Below are 20,644 nucleotides of genomic sequence, written 5' to 3'. Positions count from 1 at the left end.
TCCTACTGCCTCACATCCCTGTATCGATCACAAACTAATCCCACTGCCCCACATCCCTGTATGGATCACAAACTAATCCCACTGCGTCACATCCTTGTATCGATCACAAACTAATCGCACTGCCCCACATCCCTGTATCGATCACAAACTAATCCTACTGCCTCACATCCTCGTATTGATCACAAACTAATCCCACTGCCTCACATCCATGTATCGATCACAAACTAATCCCACTGCCCCACATCCCTCTATCGATCACAAACTAATCCCACTGCCTCACATCCCTGTATCGATCACAAACTAATCCCACTGCCTCACATCCCTGTATCGATCACAAACTAATCCCACTGCCTCACATCCTTGTATCGATCAAACTAATCCCACTGCCCACATCCTTGTATCGATCACAAACTAATCCCACTGCCCAACATCCTTGTATCGAACACAAACTAATCGCACTACCTCACATCCTCGTATCGATCAAACTAATCCCACTGCCCACATCCTTGTATCGATCACAAACTAATCCTACTGCCCCACATCCCTGTATCGATAACAAACTAATCCCACTGCGTCACATCCCTGTATCGATCACAAACTAATCCCACTGCGTCACATCCTTGTATCGATCACAAACTAATCCCACTGCCCCACATCCCTGTATCGATCGCAAACTAATCCCACTGCCTCACATCCTTGTATCGATCACAAACTAATCCCATTGCCTCACATCCATGTATCGATCACAAACTAATCCCACTGCCTCACATCATTTTATCGATCATAAACCTATCCCACTGCCCCATATCCTTGTATCGATCACAAACTAATCCCACTGCCTCACATCCCTGTATCGATCACCAACTTATCCCACTGCCCCATATCCTTGTATCGATCAAACTAATCCCACTGCCTCACATCCTTGTATCGATCAGAAACTAATCCCACTGCCTCACATACTTGTATCGATATAAAACTAATCCAATAGCCTCGCATCCCTGTATCGATCACAAACTAATCCCACTGCATCACATCCTTGTATCGATCACAAACTAATCCCACTGCTTCACATCCATGTATCGATCACAAACTAATCCCACTGCCCCACATCCCTCTATCGATCACAAACTAATCCCACTGCCTCACATCCCTGTATCGATCACAAACTAATCCCACTGCCTCACATCCCTGTATCGATCACAAACTAATCCCACTGCCTCACATCCTTGTATCGATCAAACTAATCCCACTGCCCACATCCTTGTATCGATCACAAACTAATCCCACTGCCAAACATCCTTGTATCGAACACAAACTAATCGCACTACCTCACATCCTCGTATCGATCAGGAACTAATCCCACTGCCTCACATCCTGGTATCGATCACAAACTAATCCCACTGCCCACATCCTTGTATCGATCACAAACTAATCCTACTGCCCCACATCCCTGTATCGATAACAAACTAATCCCACTGCGTCACATCCCTGTATCGATAACAAACTAATCCCACTGCGTCACATCCTTGTATCGATCACAAACTAATCCCACTGCCCCACATCCCTGTATCGATCGCAAACTAATCCCACTGCCTCACATCCTTGTATCGATCACAAACTAATCCCACTGCCTCACATCCATGTATCGATCACAAACTAATCCCAGTGCCTCACATCATTTTATCGATCACAAACTTATCCCACTGCCCCATATCCTTGTATCGATCAAACTAATCCCACTGCCTCACATCCTTGTATCGATATAAAACTAATCCAATAGCCTCGCATCCCTGTATCGATCACAAACTAATCCCACTGCATCACATCCTTGTATCGATCACAAACTAATCCCACAGCCCACATCCCTGTATCGATCACAAACTAATCCCACTGCCTCACATCCCTGTATCGATCACAAACTAATCCCACTGCCTCACATCCCTGTATCGATAACAAACTAATCCCACTGCGTCACATCCCTGTATCGATAACAAACTAATCCCACTGCGTCACATCCTTGTATCGATCACAAACTAATCCCACTGCCCCACATCCCTGTATCGATCGCAAACTAATCCCACTGCCTCACATCCTTGTATCGATCACAAACTAATCCCACTGCCTCACATCCATGTATCGATCACAAACTAATCCCAGTGCCCCACATCATTTTATCGATCACAAACTTATCCCACTGCCCCATATCCTTGTATCGATCAAACTAATCCCACTGCCTCACATCCTTGTGTCGATATAAAACTAATCAAATAGCCTCGCATCCCTGTATCGATCACAAACTAATCCCACTGCCTCACATCCCTGTATCGATCACAAACTTATCCCACTGCCCCATATCCTTGTATCGATCAAACTAATCCCACTGCCTCACATCCTTGTATCGATATAAAACTAATCCAATAGCCTCGCATCCCTGTATCGATCACAAACTAATCCCACTGCATCACATCCTTGTATCGATAACAAACTAATCCCACTGCGTCACATCCTTGTATCGATCACAAACTAATCCCACTGCCCCACATCCCTGTATCGATCGCAAACTAATCCCACTGCCTCACATCCTTGTATCGATCACAAACTAATCCCACTGCCTCACATCCATGTATCGATCACAAACTAATCCCAGTGCCTCACATCATTTTATCGATCACAAACTTATCCCACTGCCCTATATCCTTGTATCGATCAAACTAATCCCACTGCCTCACATCCTTGTGTCGATATAAAACTAATCCAATAGCCTCGCATCCCTGTATCGATCACAAACTAATCCCACTGCATCACATCCTTGTATCGATCACAAACTAATCCCACAGCCCACATCCCTGTATCGATCACAAACTAATCCCACTGCCTCACATCCCTGTATCGATCACAAACTAATCCCACTGCCTCACATCCTCGTATCGATCACAAAATAATCCCACTGCCCCACATCCCTGCATCGATCACAAGCTAATCCTACTGCCTCACATCCCTGTATCGATCACAAACTAATCCCACTGCCCCACATCCCTGTATGGATCACAAACTAATCACACTGCGTCACATCCTTGTATCGATCACAAACTAATCGCACTGCCCCACATCCCTGTATCGATCACAAACTAATCCTACTGCCTCACATCCTCGTATTGATCACAAACTAATCCCACTGCCTCACATCCATGTATCGATCACAAACTAATCCCACTGCCCCACATCCCTCTATCGATCACAAACTAATCCCACTGCCTCACATCCCTGTATCGATCACAAACTAATCCCACTGCCTCACATCCCTGTATCGATCACAAACTAATCCCACTGCCTCACATCCTTGTATCGATCAAACTAATCCCACTGCCCACATCCTTGTATCGATCGCAAACTAATCCTACTGCCACACATCCCTGTATCGATAACAAACTAATCCCACTGCGTCACATCCCTGTATCGATAACAAACTAATCCCACTGCGTCACATCCTTGTATCGATCACAAACTAATCCCACTGCCCCACATCCCTGTATCGATCGCAAACTAATCCCACTGTCTCACATCCTTGTATCGATCACAAACTAATCCCACTGCCTCACATCCATGTATCGATGACAAACTAATCCCACTGCCTCACATCATTTTATCGATCATAAACCTATCCCACTGCCCCATATCCTTGTATCGATCACAAACTAATCCCACTGCCTCACATCCCTGTATCGATCACAAACTTATCCCACTGCCCCATATCCTTGTATCGATCAAACTAATCCCACTGCCTCACATCCTTGTATCGATCAGAAACTAATCCCACTGCCTCACATACTTGTATCGATATAAAACTAATCCAATAGCCTCGCATCCCTGTATCGATCACAAACTAATCTCATTGCATCACATCCTTGTATCGATCACAAACTAATCCCACTGCCTCACATCCATGTATCGATCACAAACTAATCCCACTGCCCCACATCCCTCTATCGATCACAAACTAATCCCACTGCCTCACATCCCTGTATCGATCACAAACTAATCCCACTGCCTCACATCCCTGTATCGATCACAAACTAATCCCACTACCTCACATCCTCGTATCGATCAGGAACGAATCCCACTGCCTCACATCCTGGTATCGATCACAAACTAATCCCACTGCCCACATCCTTGTATCGATCACAAACTAATCCTACTGCCCCACATCCCTGTATCGATAACAAACTAATCCCACTGCGTCACATCCCTGTATCGATAACAAACTAATCCCACTGCGTCACATCCTTGTATCGATCACAAACTAATCCCACTGCCCCACATCCCTGTATCGATCGCAAACTAATCCCACTGCCTCACATCCTTGTATCGATCACAAACTAATCCCACTGCCTCACATCCATGTATCGATCACAAACTAATCCCAGTGCCTCACATCATTTTATCGATCACAAACTTATCCCACTGCCCCATATCCTTGTATCGATCAAACTAATCCCACTGCCTCACATCCTTGTATCGATATAAAACTAATCCAATAGCCTCGCATCCCTGTATCGATCACAAACTAATCCCACTGCATCACATCCTTGTATCGATCACAAACTAATCCCACAGCCCACATCCCTGTATCGATCACAAACTAATCCCACTGCCTCACATCCCTGTATCGATCACAAACTAATCCCACTGCCTCACATCCTCGTATCGATCACAAAATAATCCCACTGCCTCACATCCTTGTATCGATCACAAACTAATCCCACTGCCTCACATCCTTGTATCGATCAAACTAATCACAATGCCCCACATCCCTCTATCGATCACAAACTAATTCCACTGCCTCACATCCTTGTATCGATCACAAATTAATCCCACTGCCCACATCCTTGTATCGATCACAAACTAATCCCAATGCCTCACATCCTTGTATCGATCACAAACTAATCCCACTGCCCACATCCTTGTATCGATCACAAACTAATCCCACTGCCCCACATCCCTGTATGGATCACAAACTAATCCCACTGCACCACATCCTTGTATCGATCACAAGTTAATCCGACTGCCCCACATCCCTGTATCGATAACAAACTAATCCCACAGCGTCACATCCCTGTATCGATCACATACTAATCCCACTGCCTCACATCCTTGTATCGATCACAAACTAATCCCACTGCCCACATCCTTGTATCGATCACAAACTAATCCCACTGCCTGGCTCTCTGCCTCACATCATTGTATCGATCACAAACTAATCCCACTGCTCCACATTCATGTATCGATCACAACCTAATCGCACTGCCTCAGATCCCTGTATCGCTCACCAACTAATCGCACTGCATCACATCCTTGTATCGATCAAACTAATCCCACTGCCTCACATCTCTGTATCGATCACAAACTAATCCCACTGCCTCACCTCCGTGTATCGATCAAACTAATCCCACTGCCCACATCCTTGTATCGATCACAAGTTAATCCCACTGCCCGACATCACTGTATCGATCACAAACTAATCCCACTGCCTCACATCCCTGTATCGATCACAAACTAATCTCACTGCCTCACATCCTCTTATTGATCACAAACTAATCCCACTGCCTCACATCATTGTATCGATCACAAACTAATCCCACTGCCTCACATCCATGTATCGATCACAAACTAATCCCACTGCCCGACATCCCTCTATCGATCACAAACTAATCCCACTGCCTCACATCCCTGTATTAATCACAAACTAATCCCACTGCCTCACATCCTTGTATCGATCACAAATTAATCCCACTGCCCACATCCCTGTATCGATCACAAAGTAATCCCACTGCGTCACATCCCTGTATCGATCACAAAGTAATCCCACTGCCCCACATTCCTGTATCGATCACAAACTAATCCAATTGCCTCACATCCCTGTATCTATCACTAACTCATCCCACTGCATCACATCCTTGTATCGATCATGAACTATTCCCACTGCCCCACATCCCTGTATCGATCACAAACTAATCCCACTGCCCCACATCACTGTATCGATCACAAACTAATCCCACTGCCCCACATCCTTGTATCGATCACAAACTAATCCCACTGCCCCACATCCTTGTATCGAACACAAACTAATCGCACTACCTCACATCCTTGTATCGATCAGGAACTAATCCCACTGCCTCACATCCTTGTATCGATCAAAAACTAATCCCACTGCCTCACATCCATGTATCGATCACAAACTAATCCCACTGCCTCACATCGTTCTATCGATCACAAATTTATCCCACTGCCCCATATCCTTGTATCGATCACAAACTAATCCCACTGCCTCACATCCTTGTATCGATCACAAACTAATCCCACTGCATCACATCCTTGTATCGATCACAAACTAATCCCACTGCCCACATCCCTGTATCGATCACAAACTAATCCCACTGCCCCACATCCCTGTATCGATCACAAACTAATCCCACTGCCACACATCCCTGTATCGACAAACTAATCCCACTGCCCGGCTCGCTGCCTCACATCATTGTATCGATCACACACTAATCCCCCTGCCTCACATCCTTCTATCGATCACAAACTTATCCCACTGCCCCATATCCGTGTATCGATCACAAACTAATCCCACTGCCTCACATCCTTGTATCGATCACAAACTAATCAATTGCCTCACATCCCTGTATCGATCACTATCTAATCCCACTGCATCACATCCTTGTCTCGATCAGAAAGTAATCCCACTGCTCCACATTCATGTATCGATCACAACCTAATCGCACTGCCTCACATCCCTGTATCGCTCACCAACTAATCGCACTGCCCCACATCCCTGTATCGATCACAAACTAATCCCACTGCCTCACATCCTCGTATCGATCACAAACTAATCCCACTGCCTCACATCCCTGTATTGATCACAAACTAATCCCACTGCCTCACATCCTCGTATCGATCACAAACTAATCCCACTGCCTCACATCCTTGTATCGATCACAAATTAATCCCAATGCCTCACATCCTTGTATCGATCACAAATTAATCCTACTGCCCACATCCCTGTATTGATCAGAAACTAATCCCACTGCCTCACATCCTTGTATCGATCACAAACTAATCCCACTGCCACACATACATGTATCGATCACAAACTAATCCCACTGCCCCACATCCCTGTATCGATCACAAACCAATCCCACTGCCCGGCTCTCTGACTCACATCATTGTATCGATCACAAACTAATCCCACTGCTCCACATTCATGTATCGATCACAACCTAATCGCACTGCCTCAGATCCCTGTATCGCTCACCAACTAATCGCACTGCATCACATCCTTGTATCGATCAAACTAATCCCACTGCCCACATCCATGTATCGATCACAAGCTAATCCCACTGCCCCACATCCCTGTATCGATCACAAACTAATCCCACTGCCTCACATCCTTATATCGATCACAAATTAATCCTACTGCCCACATCCCTGTATTGATCACAAACTAATCCCACTGCCTCACATCCTTGTATCGATCACAAACTAATCCCCCTGCCTCACATCCTTCTATCGATCACAAATTTATCCCACTGCCCCATATTCTTGTACCGATCACAAACTAAACCCACTGCCTCACATCCTTGTGTCGATCACAAACTAATCCAATTGCCTCACATCCCTGTATCGATCACAAACTAATCCCACTGCACCACATCCTTGTATCGATGAGAAACTAATCCCACTGCCCCACATTCTTGTATCGATCACAAACCAATCCCACTGCCCGACATCCCTGTATCGATCACAAACTAATCCCACTGCCTCACATCCTTGTATCGATCACAAATTAATCTCACTGCCCACATTCTTGTATCGGTCACAAACTTATCCCACTGCCCCATATCCTTGTATCGATCACAAACTAATCCCACTGCCTCACATCCTTGTATCGATCACAAACTAATCCAATAGCCTCGCATCCCTGTATCGATCACAAACTAATCCCACTGCATCACATCCTTGTATCGATCACAAACTAATCCCACTGCCCCACATTCATGTATCGATAACAAACTAATCCCACTGCCTCACATCTCTGTATCGCTCACAAACTAATCGCACAGCATCACATCCTTGTATCGATCACAAACTAATCCCACAGCCCACATCCCTGTATCGATCACAAATTAATCCCACTGCCTCACATCCCTGTATCGATCACAAACTAATCCCACTGCCTCACATCCCTGTATCGATCACAAACTAATCCCACTGCCTCACATCCTCGTATCGATCACAAACTAATCCCACTGCCTCACATCCTTGTATCGATCACAAACTAATCCCAATGCCCCACATCCCTCTCTCGATCACAAACTAATTCCACTGCCTCACATCCTTGTATCGATCACAAATTAATCCCACTGCCCACATCCTTGTATCGATCACAAACTAATCCCAAAGCCTCACATCCTTGTATCGATCACAAATTCATCCCACTGCCTCACATCCTTGTATCGATCACAAACTAATCCCACTGCCCCACATCCTTGTATCGATCACAAGTTAATCCCACTGCCCCACATCACTGTATCGATCACAAACTAATCCCACTGCCCCACATCCTTGTATCGATCACAAAAAAATCCCACTGCCCCACATCCCTGTATGGATCACAAACTAATCCCACTGCCTCACATCCTCGTATTGATCACAAACTAATCCCACTGCCTCACATCCTTGTATCGTTCACAAACTAATCCCACTGCCTCACATCCATGTATCGATCACAAACTAATCCCACTGCCCCACATCCCTCTATCGATCACAAACTAATCCCACTGCTTCACATCCCTGTATCGATCACAAACTAATCCCACTGCCTCACATCCTTGTATCGCTCAAATTAATCCCACTGCCCACATCCTTGTATCGATCACAAGCTAATCCCACTGCACCACATTCTTGTATCGATCACAAACTAATCCCACTGCCCCACATCCCTGTATCGATCACATACTAATCACACTGCCCGACATCCCTGTATCGATCACAAACTAATCCCAATGCCGGCATCCCTGTATCGATCACAAACTAATCACACTGCCCCACATCCCTGTATCGATCACAAACTAGTCCCACTGCCCCACATCCTTGTATCGATGACAAATTAATCCCACTGCCCACATCCTTGTATCGATCACAAACTTATCCCACTGCCCCATATCCTTGTATCGATCACAAACTAATTCCACTGCCTCACATCCTTGTATCGATCACAAACTAATCCCACTGCCCCACATCCCTGTATCGATCACAAACTAATCCTACTGCCTCACATCCCTGTATCGATCACAAACTAATCCCACTGCCCCACATCCCTGTATGGATCACAAACTAATCCCACTGCGTCACATCCTTGTATCGATCACAAACTAATCGCACTGCCCCACATCCCTGTATCGATCACAAACTAATCCCACTGCCTCACATCCTCGTATTGATCACAAACTAATCCCACTGCCTCACATCCTTGTATCGATCACAAACTAATCCCACTGCCTCACATCCATGTATCGATCACAAACTAATCCCACTGCCCCACATCCCTCAATCGATCACAAACTAATCCCACTGCCTCACATCCCTGTATCGATCACAAACTAATCCCACTGCCCCATATCCTTGTATCGATCACAAACTAATCCCACTGCCTCACATCCTTGTATCGATCAGAAACTAATCCCACTGCCCACATCCTTGTATCGATCACAAACTAATCACACTGCCCAACATCCTTGTATCGAACACAAACTAATCGCACTACCTCACATCCTCGTATCGATCAGGAACTAATCCCACTGCCTCACATCCTGGTATCGATCACAAACTAATCCCACTGCCCACATCCTTGTATCGATCACAAACTCATCCTACTGCCCCACATCCCTGTATCGATAACAAACTAATCCCACTGCGTCACATCCCTGTATCGATAACAAACTAATCCCACTGCGTCACATCCTTGTATCGATCACAAACTAATCCTACTGCCCCACATCCCTGTATCGATCACAAACTAATCCCACTGCCTCACATCCTTGTATCGATCACAAACTTATCCCACTGCCCCATATCCTTGTATCGATCACAAGCTAATCCCACTGCCTCACATCCTTGTATCGATCACAAACTAATCCCACTGCCTCACATCCTTGTATCGATCACAAACTAATCCCACTGCCTCACATCATTCTATCGATCATAAACTTATCCCACTGCCCCATATCCTTGTATCGATCACAAACTAATCCCACTGCCTCACATCCCTGTATCGATCACAAACTTATCCCACTGCCCCATATCCTTGTATCGATCAAACTAATCCCACTGCCTCACATCCTTGTATCGATCAGAAACTAATCCCACTGCCTCACATCCTTGTATCGATATAAAACCAATCCAATAGCCTCGCATCCCTGTATCGATCACAAACTAATCCCACAGCCCACATCCCTGTATCGATCACAAACTAATCCCACTGCCCACATCCTTGTATCGATCACAAACTAATCCCACTGCCCACATCCTTGTATCGATCACAAACTAATCCCACTGCGTCACATCTTTGTATCCATCACAAACTAATCGCACTGCCTCACATCCTTGTATCGATCACAAACTAATCCCACTGCCCACATCCCTGTATCGATCACAAACTAATCCCACTGCACCACATCCCTGTATCGATCACAAACTAATCCCACTGCCCCACATCCCTGTATGGATCACAAACTAATCCCACTGCGTCACATCCTTGTATCGATCACAAACTAATCGCACTGCCCCACATCCCTGTATCGATCACATACTAATCCCACTGCCTCACATCCTCGTATTGATCACAAACTAATCCCACTGCCTCACATCCTTGTATCGATCACAAACTTATCCCACTGCCTCACATCCATGTATCGATCATAAACTAATCCCACTGCCCCACATCCCTCTATCGATCACAAACTAATCCCACTGCCTCACATCCCTGTATCGATCACAAACTAATCCCACTGCCCCATATCCTTGTATCGATCACAAACTAATCCCACTGCCTCACATCCTTGTATCGATGAGAAACGAATCCCACTGCCCCACATCCCTGTATCGATCACAAACTAATCCTACTGCCTCACATCCCTCTATCGATCACAAACTGATCCCACTGCCTCACATCCCTGTATCGATCACAAACTAATCCCACTGCCTCACATCCCTGTATCGATCACAAACTAATCCCACTGCCTCACATCCTTGTATCGATCAAACTAATCCCGCTGCCCACATCTTTGTATCGATCACAAACTAATCCCACTGCCCAACATCCTTGTATCGAACACAAACTAATCGCACTACCTCACATCCTCGTATCGATCAGGAACTAATCCCACTGCCTCACATCCATGTATCGATCACAAACTAATCCCACTGCCTCACATCGTTCTATCGATCATAAACTTATCCCACTGCCCCATATCCTTGTATCGATCACAAACTAATCCCACTGCCCCACATCCTTGTATCGATCAAACTAATCCCACTGCCCACATCCTTGTATCGATCACAAGTTAATCCCACTGCCCCACATCACTGTATCGATCACAAACTAATCCCACTGCCCCACATCCTTGTATCGAACACAAACTAATCGCACTACCTCACATCCTTGTATCGATCAGGAACTAATCCCACTGCCCCACATCCCTGTATCGATCACAAACTAATCCCACTGCCTCACATCCTTGTATCGATCACAAATTAATCCTACTGCCCACATCCCTGTATTGATCACAAACTAATCCCACTGCCTCACATCCTTGTATCGATCACAAACTACTCCCACTGCCACACATCCCTGTATCGATCACAAATTTATCCCACTGCCCCACATCCTTGTATCGAACACAAACTAATCGCACTACCTCACATCCTTGTATCGATCAGGAACTAATCCCACTGCCCCACATCCCTGTATCGATCACAAACTAATCCCACTGCCTCACATCCTTGTATCGATCACAAATTAATCCTACTGCCCACATCCCTGTATTGATCACAAACTAATCCCACTGCCCCATATCCTTGTATCGATCACAAACTAAACCCACTGCCTCACATCCTTGTGTCGATCACAAACTAATCCAATTGCCTCACATCCCTGTATCGATCACAAACTAATCCCACTGCACCACATCCTTGTATCGATGAGAAACTAATCCCACTGCCCCACATTCTTGTATCGATCACAAACTAATCCCACAGCCTCACATCCCTGTATCGATCACAAACTAATCCCACTGCCTGACATCCTTGTATCGATCACAAATTAATCCCACTGCCCACATTCTTGTATCGATCACAAACTTATCCCACTGCCCCATATCCTTGTATCGATCACAAACTAATCCCACTGCCTCACATCCTTGTATCGATCACAAACTAATCCCACTGCCTCACATCCTTGTATCGATCACAAACTAATCCAATAGCCTCGCATCCCTGTATCGATCACAAACTAATCCCACTGCATCACATCCTTGTATCGATCACAAACTAATCCCACTGCCCCACATTCATGTATCGATAACAAACTAATCCCACTGCCTCACATCTCTGTATCGCTCACAAACTAATCGCACTGCATTACATCCTTGTATCGATCACAAACTAATCCCACAGCCCACATCCCTGTATCGATCACAAACTAATCCCACTGCCTCACATCCCTGTATCGATCACAAACTAATCCCACTGCCTCACATCCCTGTCTCGATCACAAACTAATCCCACTGCCTCACATCCTCGTATAGATCACAAACTAATCCCACTGCCTCACATCCTTGTATCGATCACAAACTAATCCCACTGCCTCACATCCTTGTATCGATCACAAACTAATCCCAATGCCCCACATCCCTCTCTCGATCACAAACTAATTCCACTGCCTCACATCTTTGTATCGATCACAAATTAATCCCACTGCCCACATCCTTGTATCGATCACAAACTAATCCCAATGCCTCACATCCTTGTATCGATCACAAATTAATCCCACTGCCTCACATCCTTGTATCGATCACAAACTAATCCCACTGCCCCACATCCCTATATCGATCACAAACTAATCCTACTGCCTCACATCCCTGTATCGATCACAAACTAATCCCACTGCCCCACATCCCTGTATCGATCACAAACTAATCCCACTGCCCACATCCTTGTATCGATCACAAACTAATCCCACTGCCCACATCCTTGTATCGATCACAAACTAATCCCACTGCGTCAAATCTTTGTATCGATCACAAACTAATCCCACTGCCTCACATCCCTGTATCGATCACAAACTAATCCCACTGCCTCACATCCTCGTATTGATCACAAACTAATCCCACTGCCTCACATCCCTGTATCGATCACAAACTAATCCCACTGCCTCACATCCTCGTATTGATCACAAACTAATCCCACTGCCTCACATCCTTGTATCGATCACAAACTAATCCCACTGCCTCACATCCATGTATCGATCACAAACTAATCCCACTGCCCGACATCCCTGTATCGATCACAAACTAATCCCACTGCACCACATCCCTGTATCGATCACAAACTAATCCCACTGCCTCACATCTCTGTATCGATCACAAACTAATCCCACTGCCTCACATCCTTGTATCGATCATAAACTAATCCCACTGCCCACATCCTTGTATCGATCACAAACTAATCCCACTGCCCCACATCCTTGTATCGAACACAAACTAATCGCACTACCTCACATCCCTGTATCTATCACTAACTAATCCCACTGCATCACATCCTTGTATCGATCAGAATCTAATCCTACTGCCCCACATTCATGTATCGATCACAACCTAATCGCACTGCCTCACATCCCTGTATCGCTCACAAACTAATCGCACTGCATCACATCCTTGTATCGATCACAAACTAATCCCACTGCCCCACATCCCTGTATCGATCACAAACTAATCCCACTGCACCACATCCCTGTATCGATCACAAACTAATCCCACTGCCTCACATCTCTGTATCGATCACAAACTAATCCCACTGCCTCACATCCGTGTATCGATCAAACTAATCCCACTGCCCACATCCTTGTATCGATCACAAGTTAATCCCACTGCCCGACATCACTGTATCGATCACAAAATAATCCCACTGCCCCACATCCTTGTATCGATCACAAACTAATCCCACTGCCTCACATCCCTGTATCGATCACAAACTAATCCCACTGCCTCACATCCTCGTATTGATCACAAACTAATCCCACTGCCTCACATCATTGTATCGATCACAAACTAATCCCACTGCCTCACATCCATGTATCGATCACAAACTAATCCCACTGCCCGACATCCCTCTATCGATCACAAACTAATCCCACTGCCTCACATCCCTGTATTAATCACAAACTAATCCCACTGCCTCACATCCTTGTATCGATCACAAATTAATCCCACTGCCCACATCCCTGTATCGATCACAAAGTAATCCCACTGCGTCACATCCCTGTATCGATCACAAAGTAATCCCACTGCCCCACATTCCTGTATCGATCACAAACTAATCCAATTGCCTCACATCCCTGTATCTATCACTAACTCATCCCACTGCATCACATCCTTGTATCGATCACGAACTAATCCCACTGCCCCACATCCCTGTATCGATCACAAACTAATCCCACTGCACCACATCCCTGTATCGATCACAAACTAATCCCACTGCCTCACATCCTTGTATCGATCAAACGAATCCCACTGCCCACATCCTTGTATCGATCAGGAACTAATCCCACTGCCTCACATCCTGGTATCGATCACGAACTAATCCCACTGCCCCACATCCCTGTATCGATAACAAACTAATCCCACTGCGTCACAACCCTGTATCGATAACAAACTAATCCCACTGCCCCACACCCCTGTATCAATCACAAACTAATCCCACTGCCTCACATCCTTGTATCGATCAAAAACTAATCCCACTGCCTCACATCCATGTATCGATCACAAACTAATCCCACTGCCTCACATCGTTCTATCGATCACAAATTTATCCCACTGCCCCATATCCTTGTATAGATCACAAACTAATCCCACTGCCTCACATCCTTGTATCGATCACAAACTAATCCCACAGCATCACATCCTTGTATCGATCACAAACTAATCCCACTGCCCACATCCCTGTATCGATCACAAACTAATCCCACTGCCTCACATCTCTGTATCGATCACAAACTAATCCCACTGCCTCACATCCTTGTATCGATCAAACTAATCCCACTGCCTCACATCCCTGTATCGATCACAAACTAATCCCACTGCCTCACATCCTTGTATCGATCACAAATTAATCCCACTGCCCACATCCCTGTATCGATCACAAAGTAATCCCACTGCGTCACATCCCTGTATCGATCAAAGTAATCCCACTGCCCCACATCCCTGTATCGACCACAAATTAATCCCACTGCCCACATCCTTGTATCGATCACAAACTAATCCCAATGCCTCACATCCTTGTATCGATCACAAACTAATCCCACTGCCCCACATACATGTATCGATCACAACCGAATCGCACTGCCTCACATCCCTGTATCGCTCACAAACTAATCGCACTGCATCACATCCTTGTATCGATCACGAACGAATCCCACTGCCCCACATCCCTGTATCGATCACAAACTAATCCCACTGCACCACATCCCTGTATCGATCACAAACTAATCCAATTGCCTCACATCCCTGTATCGATCACTAACTAATCCCACTGCATCACATCCTTGTATCGATCACAAACTAATCCCACTGCCCCACATACATGTATCGATCACAACCTAATCGCACTGCCTCACATCCCTGTATCGCTCACAAACTAATCGCACTGCATCACATCCTTGTATCGATCACAAACTAATCCCACTGCCCCACATCCCTGTATCGATCACAAACTAATCCCACTGCACCACATCCCTGTATCGATCACAAACTAATCCCACTGCCTCACATCTCTGTATCGATCACAAACTAATCCCACTGCCTCACATCCTTGTATCGATCAAACTAATCCCACTGCCCACATCCTTGTCTCGATCACAAGTTAATCCCACTGCCCCACATCACTGTATCGATCACAAACTAATCCCACTGCCCACATCCTTGTATCGATCACAAACTAATCCCACTGCCCCACATCCCTGTATGGATCACAAACTAATCCCACTGCCTCACATCCTCGTATTGATCACGAACGAATCCCACTGCCCCACATCCCTGTATCGATCACAAACTAATCCCACTGCACCACATCCCTGTATCAATCACAAACTAATCCCACTGCACCACATCCCTGTATCGATCACAAACTAATCCCACTGCCTCACATCTCTGTATCGATCACAAACTAATCCCACTGCCTCACATCCTTGTATCGATCAAACTAATCCCACTGCCCACATCCTTGTCTCGATCACAAGTTAATCCCACTGCCCCACATCACTGTATCGATCACAAACTAATCCCACTGCCCACATCCCTGTATTGATCACAAACTAATCCCACTGCCTCACATCCTTGTATCGATCACAAACTAATCCCACTGCCTCACATCCTCGTATTGATCACAAACTAATCCCACTGCCTCACATCCTTGTATCGATCACAAATTAATCCCACTGCCCACATCCTTGTATCGATCTCAAACTAATCCCACTGCCCCACATCCCTGTATCGATCACAAACTAATCACACTGCCCCACATCCCTGTATCGATCACAAACTAATCCCACTGCCTCACATCCTCGTATTGATCACAAACTAATCCCACTGCCTCACATCCTTGTATCGATCAAAAAATAATCCCACTGCCTCACATCCATGTATCGATCACAAACTAATCCCACTGCCCGACATCCCTCTATCCATCACAAACTAATCCCACTGCCTCACATCCCTGTATTGATCACAAACTAATCACACTGCCCCACATCCCTGTATCGATCACAAACTAGTCCCACTGCCCCACATCCCTATATCGATCACAAACTAATCCCACTGCCTCACATCCTTGTATCGATGACAAATTAATCCCACTGCCCACATCCTTGTATCGATCACAAACTAATCCCACTGCCTCACATCCCTGTATCGATCACAAACTAATCCCACTGCCTCACATCCCTGTATCGATCACTATCTAATCCCACTGCATCACATCCTTGTCTCGATCAGAAAGTAATCCCACTGCTCCACATTCATGTATCGATCACAACCTAATCGCACTGCCTTACATCCCTGTATCGCTCACCAACTAATCGCACTGCCTCACATCCCTGTATCGATCACAAACTAATCCCACTGCCTCACATCCTTGTATCGATCACAAACTAATCCCACTGCCTCACATCCTTGTATCGATCACAAACTAATCCCACTGCCTCACATCCTCGTATTGATCACAAACTAATCCCACTGCCTCACATCCTTGTATCGATCACAAACTAATCCCACTGCCTCACATCCATGTATCGATCACAAACTAATCCCACTGCCCGACATCCCTCTATCGATCACAAACTAATCCCACTGCCTCACATCCCTGTATCGATCACAAACTAATCCCACTGCCTCACATCCTTGTATCGATCACGAACTAATCCCACTGCGTCACATCCCTGTATCGATCACAAACTAATCCCACTGCACCACATCCCTGTATCGATCACAAACTAATCCCACTGCCTCACATCTCTGTATCGATCACAAACTAATCCCACTGCCTCACATCCTTGTATCGATCAAACTAATCCCACTGCCCACATCCTTGTATCGATCACAAGTTAATCCCACTGCCCCACATCCCTGTATCGATCACAAACTAATCCCATTGCTCCCACAAGGAGCGCTTACTTGAATTCCTTCTCTGTTTTCCCTCGGAGGTCCCGGACCAGCCACTGGGATGTGAATGCGTCCTGAGGGGGCATCCCATAGCGAAGGATGGCATTCAGGAAAGCCTTTCGCTGTCTGGCATTGAAACCCAGGACCTGTAGGATGAGGATAGGAGAGAGTGAGAGAGGGACAGAGAGAGGGTCCACTAATGTTCTTAAGGGAAGGAAATCTGTCATCCTTACTTGGTCTGGCCTACATGTGATTCCAGATCCAAAGAATGTGATTGGCTCTTAAATGCCCTCAGGGGTGGGCAATGAATGCTGACCCAGACAGCGACGTCCACATCCCATGAACAAACGTAAAAAAGAGAGGGACAGAGACAAGGGGCCGAGAGACCTAGGGAGCGAGACGAGGGACCGAGAGACGAGGGACCGAGATGGGCAGCACGGTAGCACAATGGCTAGCACTGTGGCTTCACAGCGCCAGGGTCCCTGGGTCGATTCCCCGCTGGGTCATTGACTGTGCGGAGTCTGCACGTTCTCCCCGTGTTTGCTTGGGTTTCCTCCGGGTTCCTCCCACAGTCGAAAGACGTGCAGGTTAGGTGGATTGGCCATGCTAAATTGCCCTTAAGTGTCCAAAAAAGGTTAGGAGGGGTTACTGGGATAGGGTGGAAGTGGGTCAGTGCAGGCTCGATGGGCCGAATGGCCTCCTTCTGCACTGTATGTTCTATGTAACTATACAAGGGACCGAGAGACCAAGGGACCGAGAGACCAAGGGACCGAGAGACCAAGGGACCGAGAGACCATGGGAACAGCCAGGTGTATTCTGACGTTTAGAGCGCCAAGGAACACCACGCTCTTGACCGGCCATTCGGCAGGTCAGGGACCTTAGCAGAGAACGCATGGCTGATGCCGCACTTAGTCCCGCTTCCCGCACTGAGGTGCTCCAATTGCCGGAACCCCTCAGTACAGGGAGAGATAGGAACACCATTTAAAAATGGCATCTGGTGCTCTCAAACACCGATGCGACCCCCGAAGCCCCAACTCACCGATAAGTGGGTCCACGATCCACCACACGGCACCCCTGGACCTGATGACCATCGCGGAAAAAATACCAGTTTGATACCTAGTCATTGCCTGCCTGGTGGCACTGAGAGGTTGCCCAGGTGGCTCCAGCAGTGCCGGGGTGCCAACCTATCCAGAGGGCGAGCATCTGGGAGACCCCTATGAGTGCTGTTCCATCTGGTCGTCGTTTGTTGAGACCAGCACTGCGTCGGTGCTCGCCCGAGTCTCCAAGGCAAAGGGCACCTTCATTCTCAGAGGCTCCAGGGGGTGGCAGGTGGCACAGCGCCAGGGACCCGGGTTCAATCCAGCCTTGGGTCACTGTCTGTGCGGAGTCTGCACGTTCTCCCTGCGTCTGCTTGGGTTTCCTCCGGGTGCTCCGGTTTCCTCCCACAGTCCAAAGATGTGCAGGTTAGGACTGGCCATGATAAATTGCCCCTTGGTGTCCAAAAGGTTAGATGGGGTGAATGGGATTACAGGGATAGGGTGGGGTGTTCTTTCCAAGGGTCAGTGCAGACTCGATGGGCGTATCCTGTGGTTCTATGATAGATCCCAGCATCTCGGGTAGATCGGGGAAGCTCATATTAAAGTGAGACTAGCTGACTCGCTCTAATATGCAGATTTGCTAAAACGTGATCTGTGCACAATGGCTCCAGAGAGAGAGAGAGGCCGAGAGAAAGAGAGAGAGGCCGAGAGAAAGAGAGAGAGGCCGAGAGAAAGAGAGAGAGGCCGAGAGAAAGAGAGAGAGGCCGAGAGAAAGAGAGAGAGGCCGAGAGAAAGAGAGAGAGGCCGAGAGAAAGAGAGAGAGGCCGAGAGAAAGAGAGAGAGGCCGAGAGAAAGAGCGAGAGGCCGAGAGAAAGAGAGAGAGGCCGAGAGAAAGAGAGAGAGGCCGAGAGAAAGAGAGAGAGGCCGAGAGAAAGAGAGAGAGGCCGAGAGAAAGAGAGAGAGGCCGAGAGAAAGAGAGAGAGGCCGAGAGAAAGAGAGAGAGGCCGAGAGAAAGAGAGAGAGGCCGAGAGAAAGAGAGAGAGGCCGAGAGAAAGAGAGAGAGGCCGAGAGAAAGAGAGAGAGGCCGAGAGAAAGAGAGAGAGGCCGAGAGAAAGAGAGAGAGGCCGAGAGAAAGAGAGAGAGGCCGAGAGAAAGAGAGAGAGGCCGAGAGAAAGAGAGAGAGGCCGAGAGAAAGAGAGAGAGGCCGAGAGAAAGAGAGAGAGGCCGAGAGAAAGAGAGAGAGGCCGAGAGAAAGAGAGAGAGGCCGAGAGAAAGAGAGAGAGGCCGAGAGAAAGAGAGAGAGGCCGAGAGAAAGAGAGAGAGGCCGAGAGAAAGAGAGAGAGGCCGAGAGAAAGAGAGAGAGGCCGAGAGAAAGAGAGAGAGGCCGAGAGAAAGAGAGAGAGGCCGAGAGGCCGAGAGAGAGGCCGAGAGAGAGGCCGAGAGACCGAGAGGCCGAGCGAGAGGCCGAGCGAGAGGCCGAGCGAGAGGCCGAGCGAGAGGCCGAGAGAGAGGCCGAGAGACCGAGAGGCCGAGCGAGAGGCCGAGCGAGAGGCCGAGCGAGAGGCCGAGCGAGAGGCCGAGCGTGAGGCCGAGAGGGACACGCAGCGCGAGAGG

At 47.1% G+C, this 20,644-nt stretch overlaps 1 protein-coding gene across 1 annotated transcript in view; it reads right to left on the bottom strand.

The window, feature by feature from the left end:
* Positions 1-18,139, bottom strand: part of LOC140406578 (chromodomain-helicase-DNA-binding protein 4-like) — a gene marked incomplete at its 5' end in the record, with an annotated part of 94,697 nt that extends 76,558 nt beyond the window's left edge. The window contains one exon of the mRNA XM_072494580.1: positions 18,006-18,139. Coding sequence (XP_072350681.1) covers positions 18,006-18,139 — 134 coding nt within the window. The remainder of the gene's footprint in view (positions 1-18,005) is intronic.
* Between the last annotated feature and the right edge of the window lie 2,505 nt (positions 18,140-20,644).

Source organism: Scyliorhinus torazame, unplaced genomic scaffold (genome assembly GCF_047496885.1).
Source record: "Scyliorhinus torazame isolate Kashiwa2021f unplaced genomic scaffold, sScyTor2.1 scaffold_668, whole genome shotgun sequence".
Classification (NCBI taxonomy): Eukaryota; Metazoa; Chordata; class Chondrichthyes; order Carcharhiniformes; family Scyliorhinidae; genus Scyliorhinus; species Scyliorhinus torazame.
The sequence above is the reverse complement of the archived record's forward strand: the minus strand, read 5'-3'. Positions and strand labels throughout refer to the sequence as shown.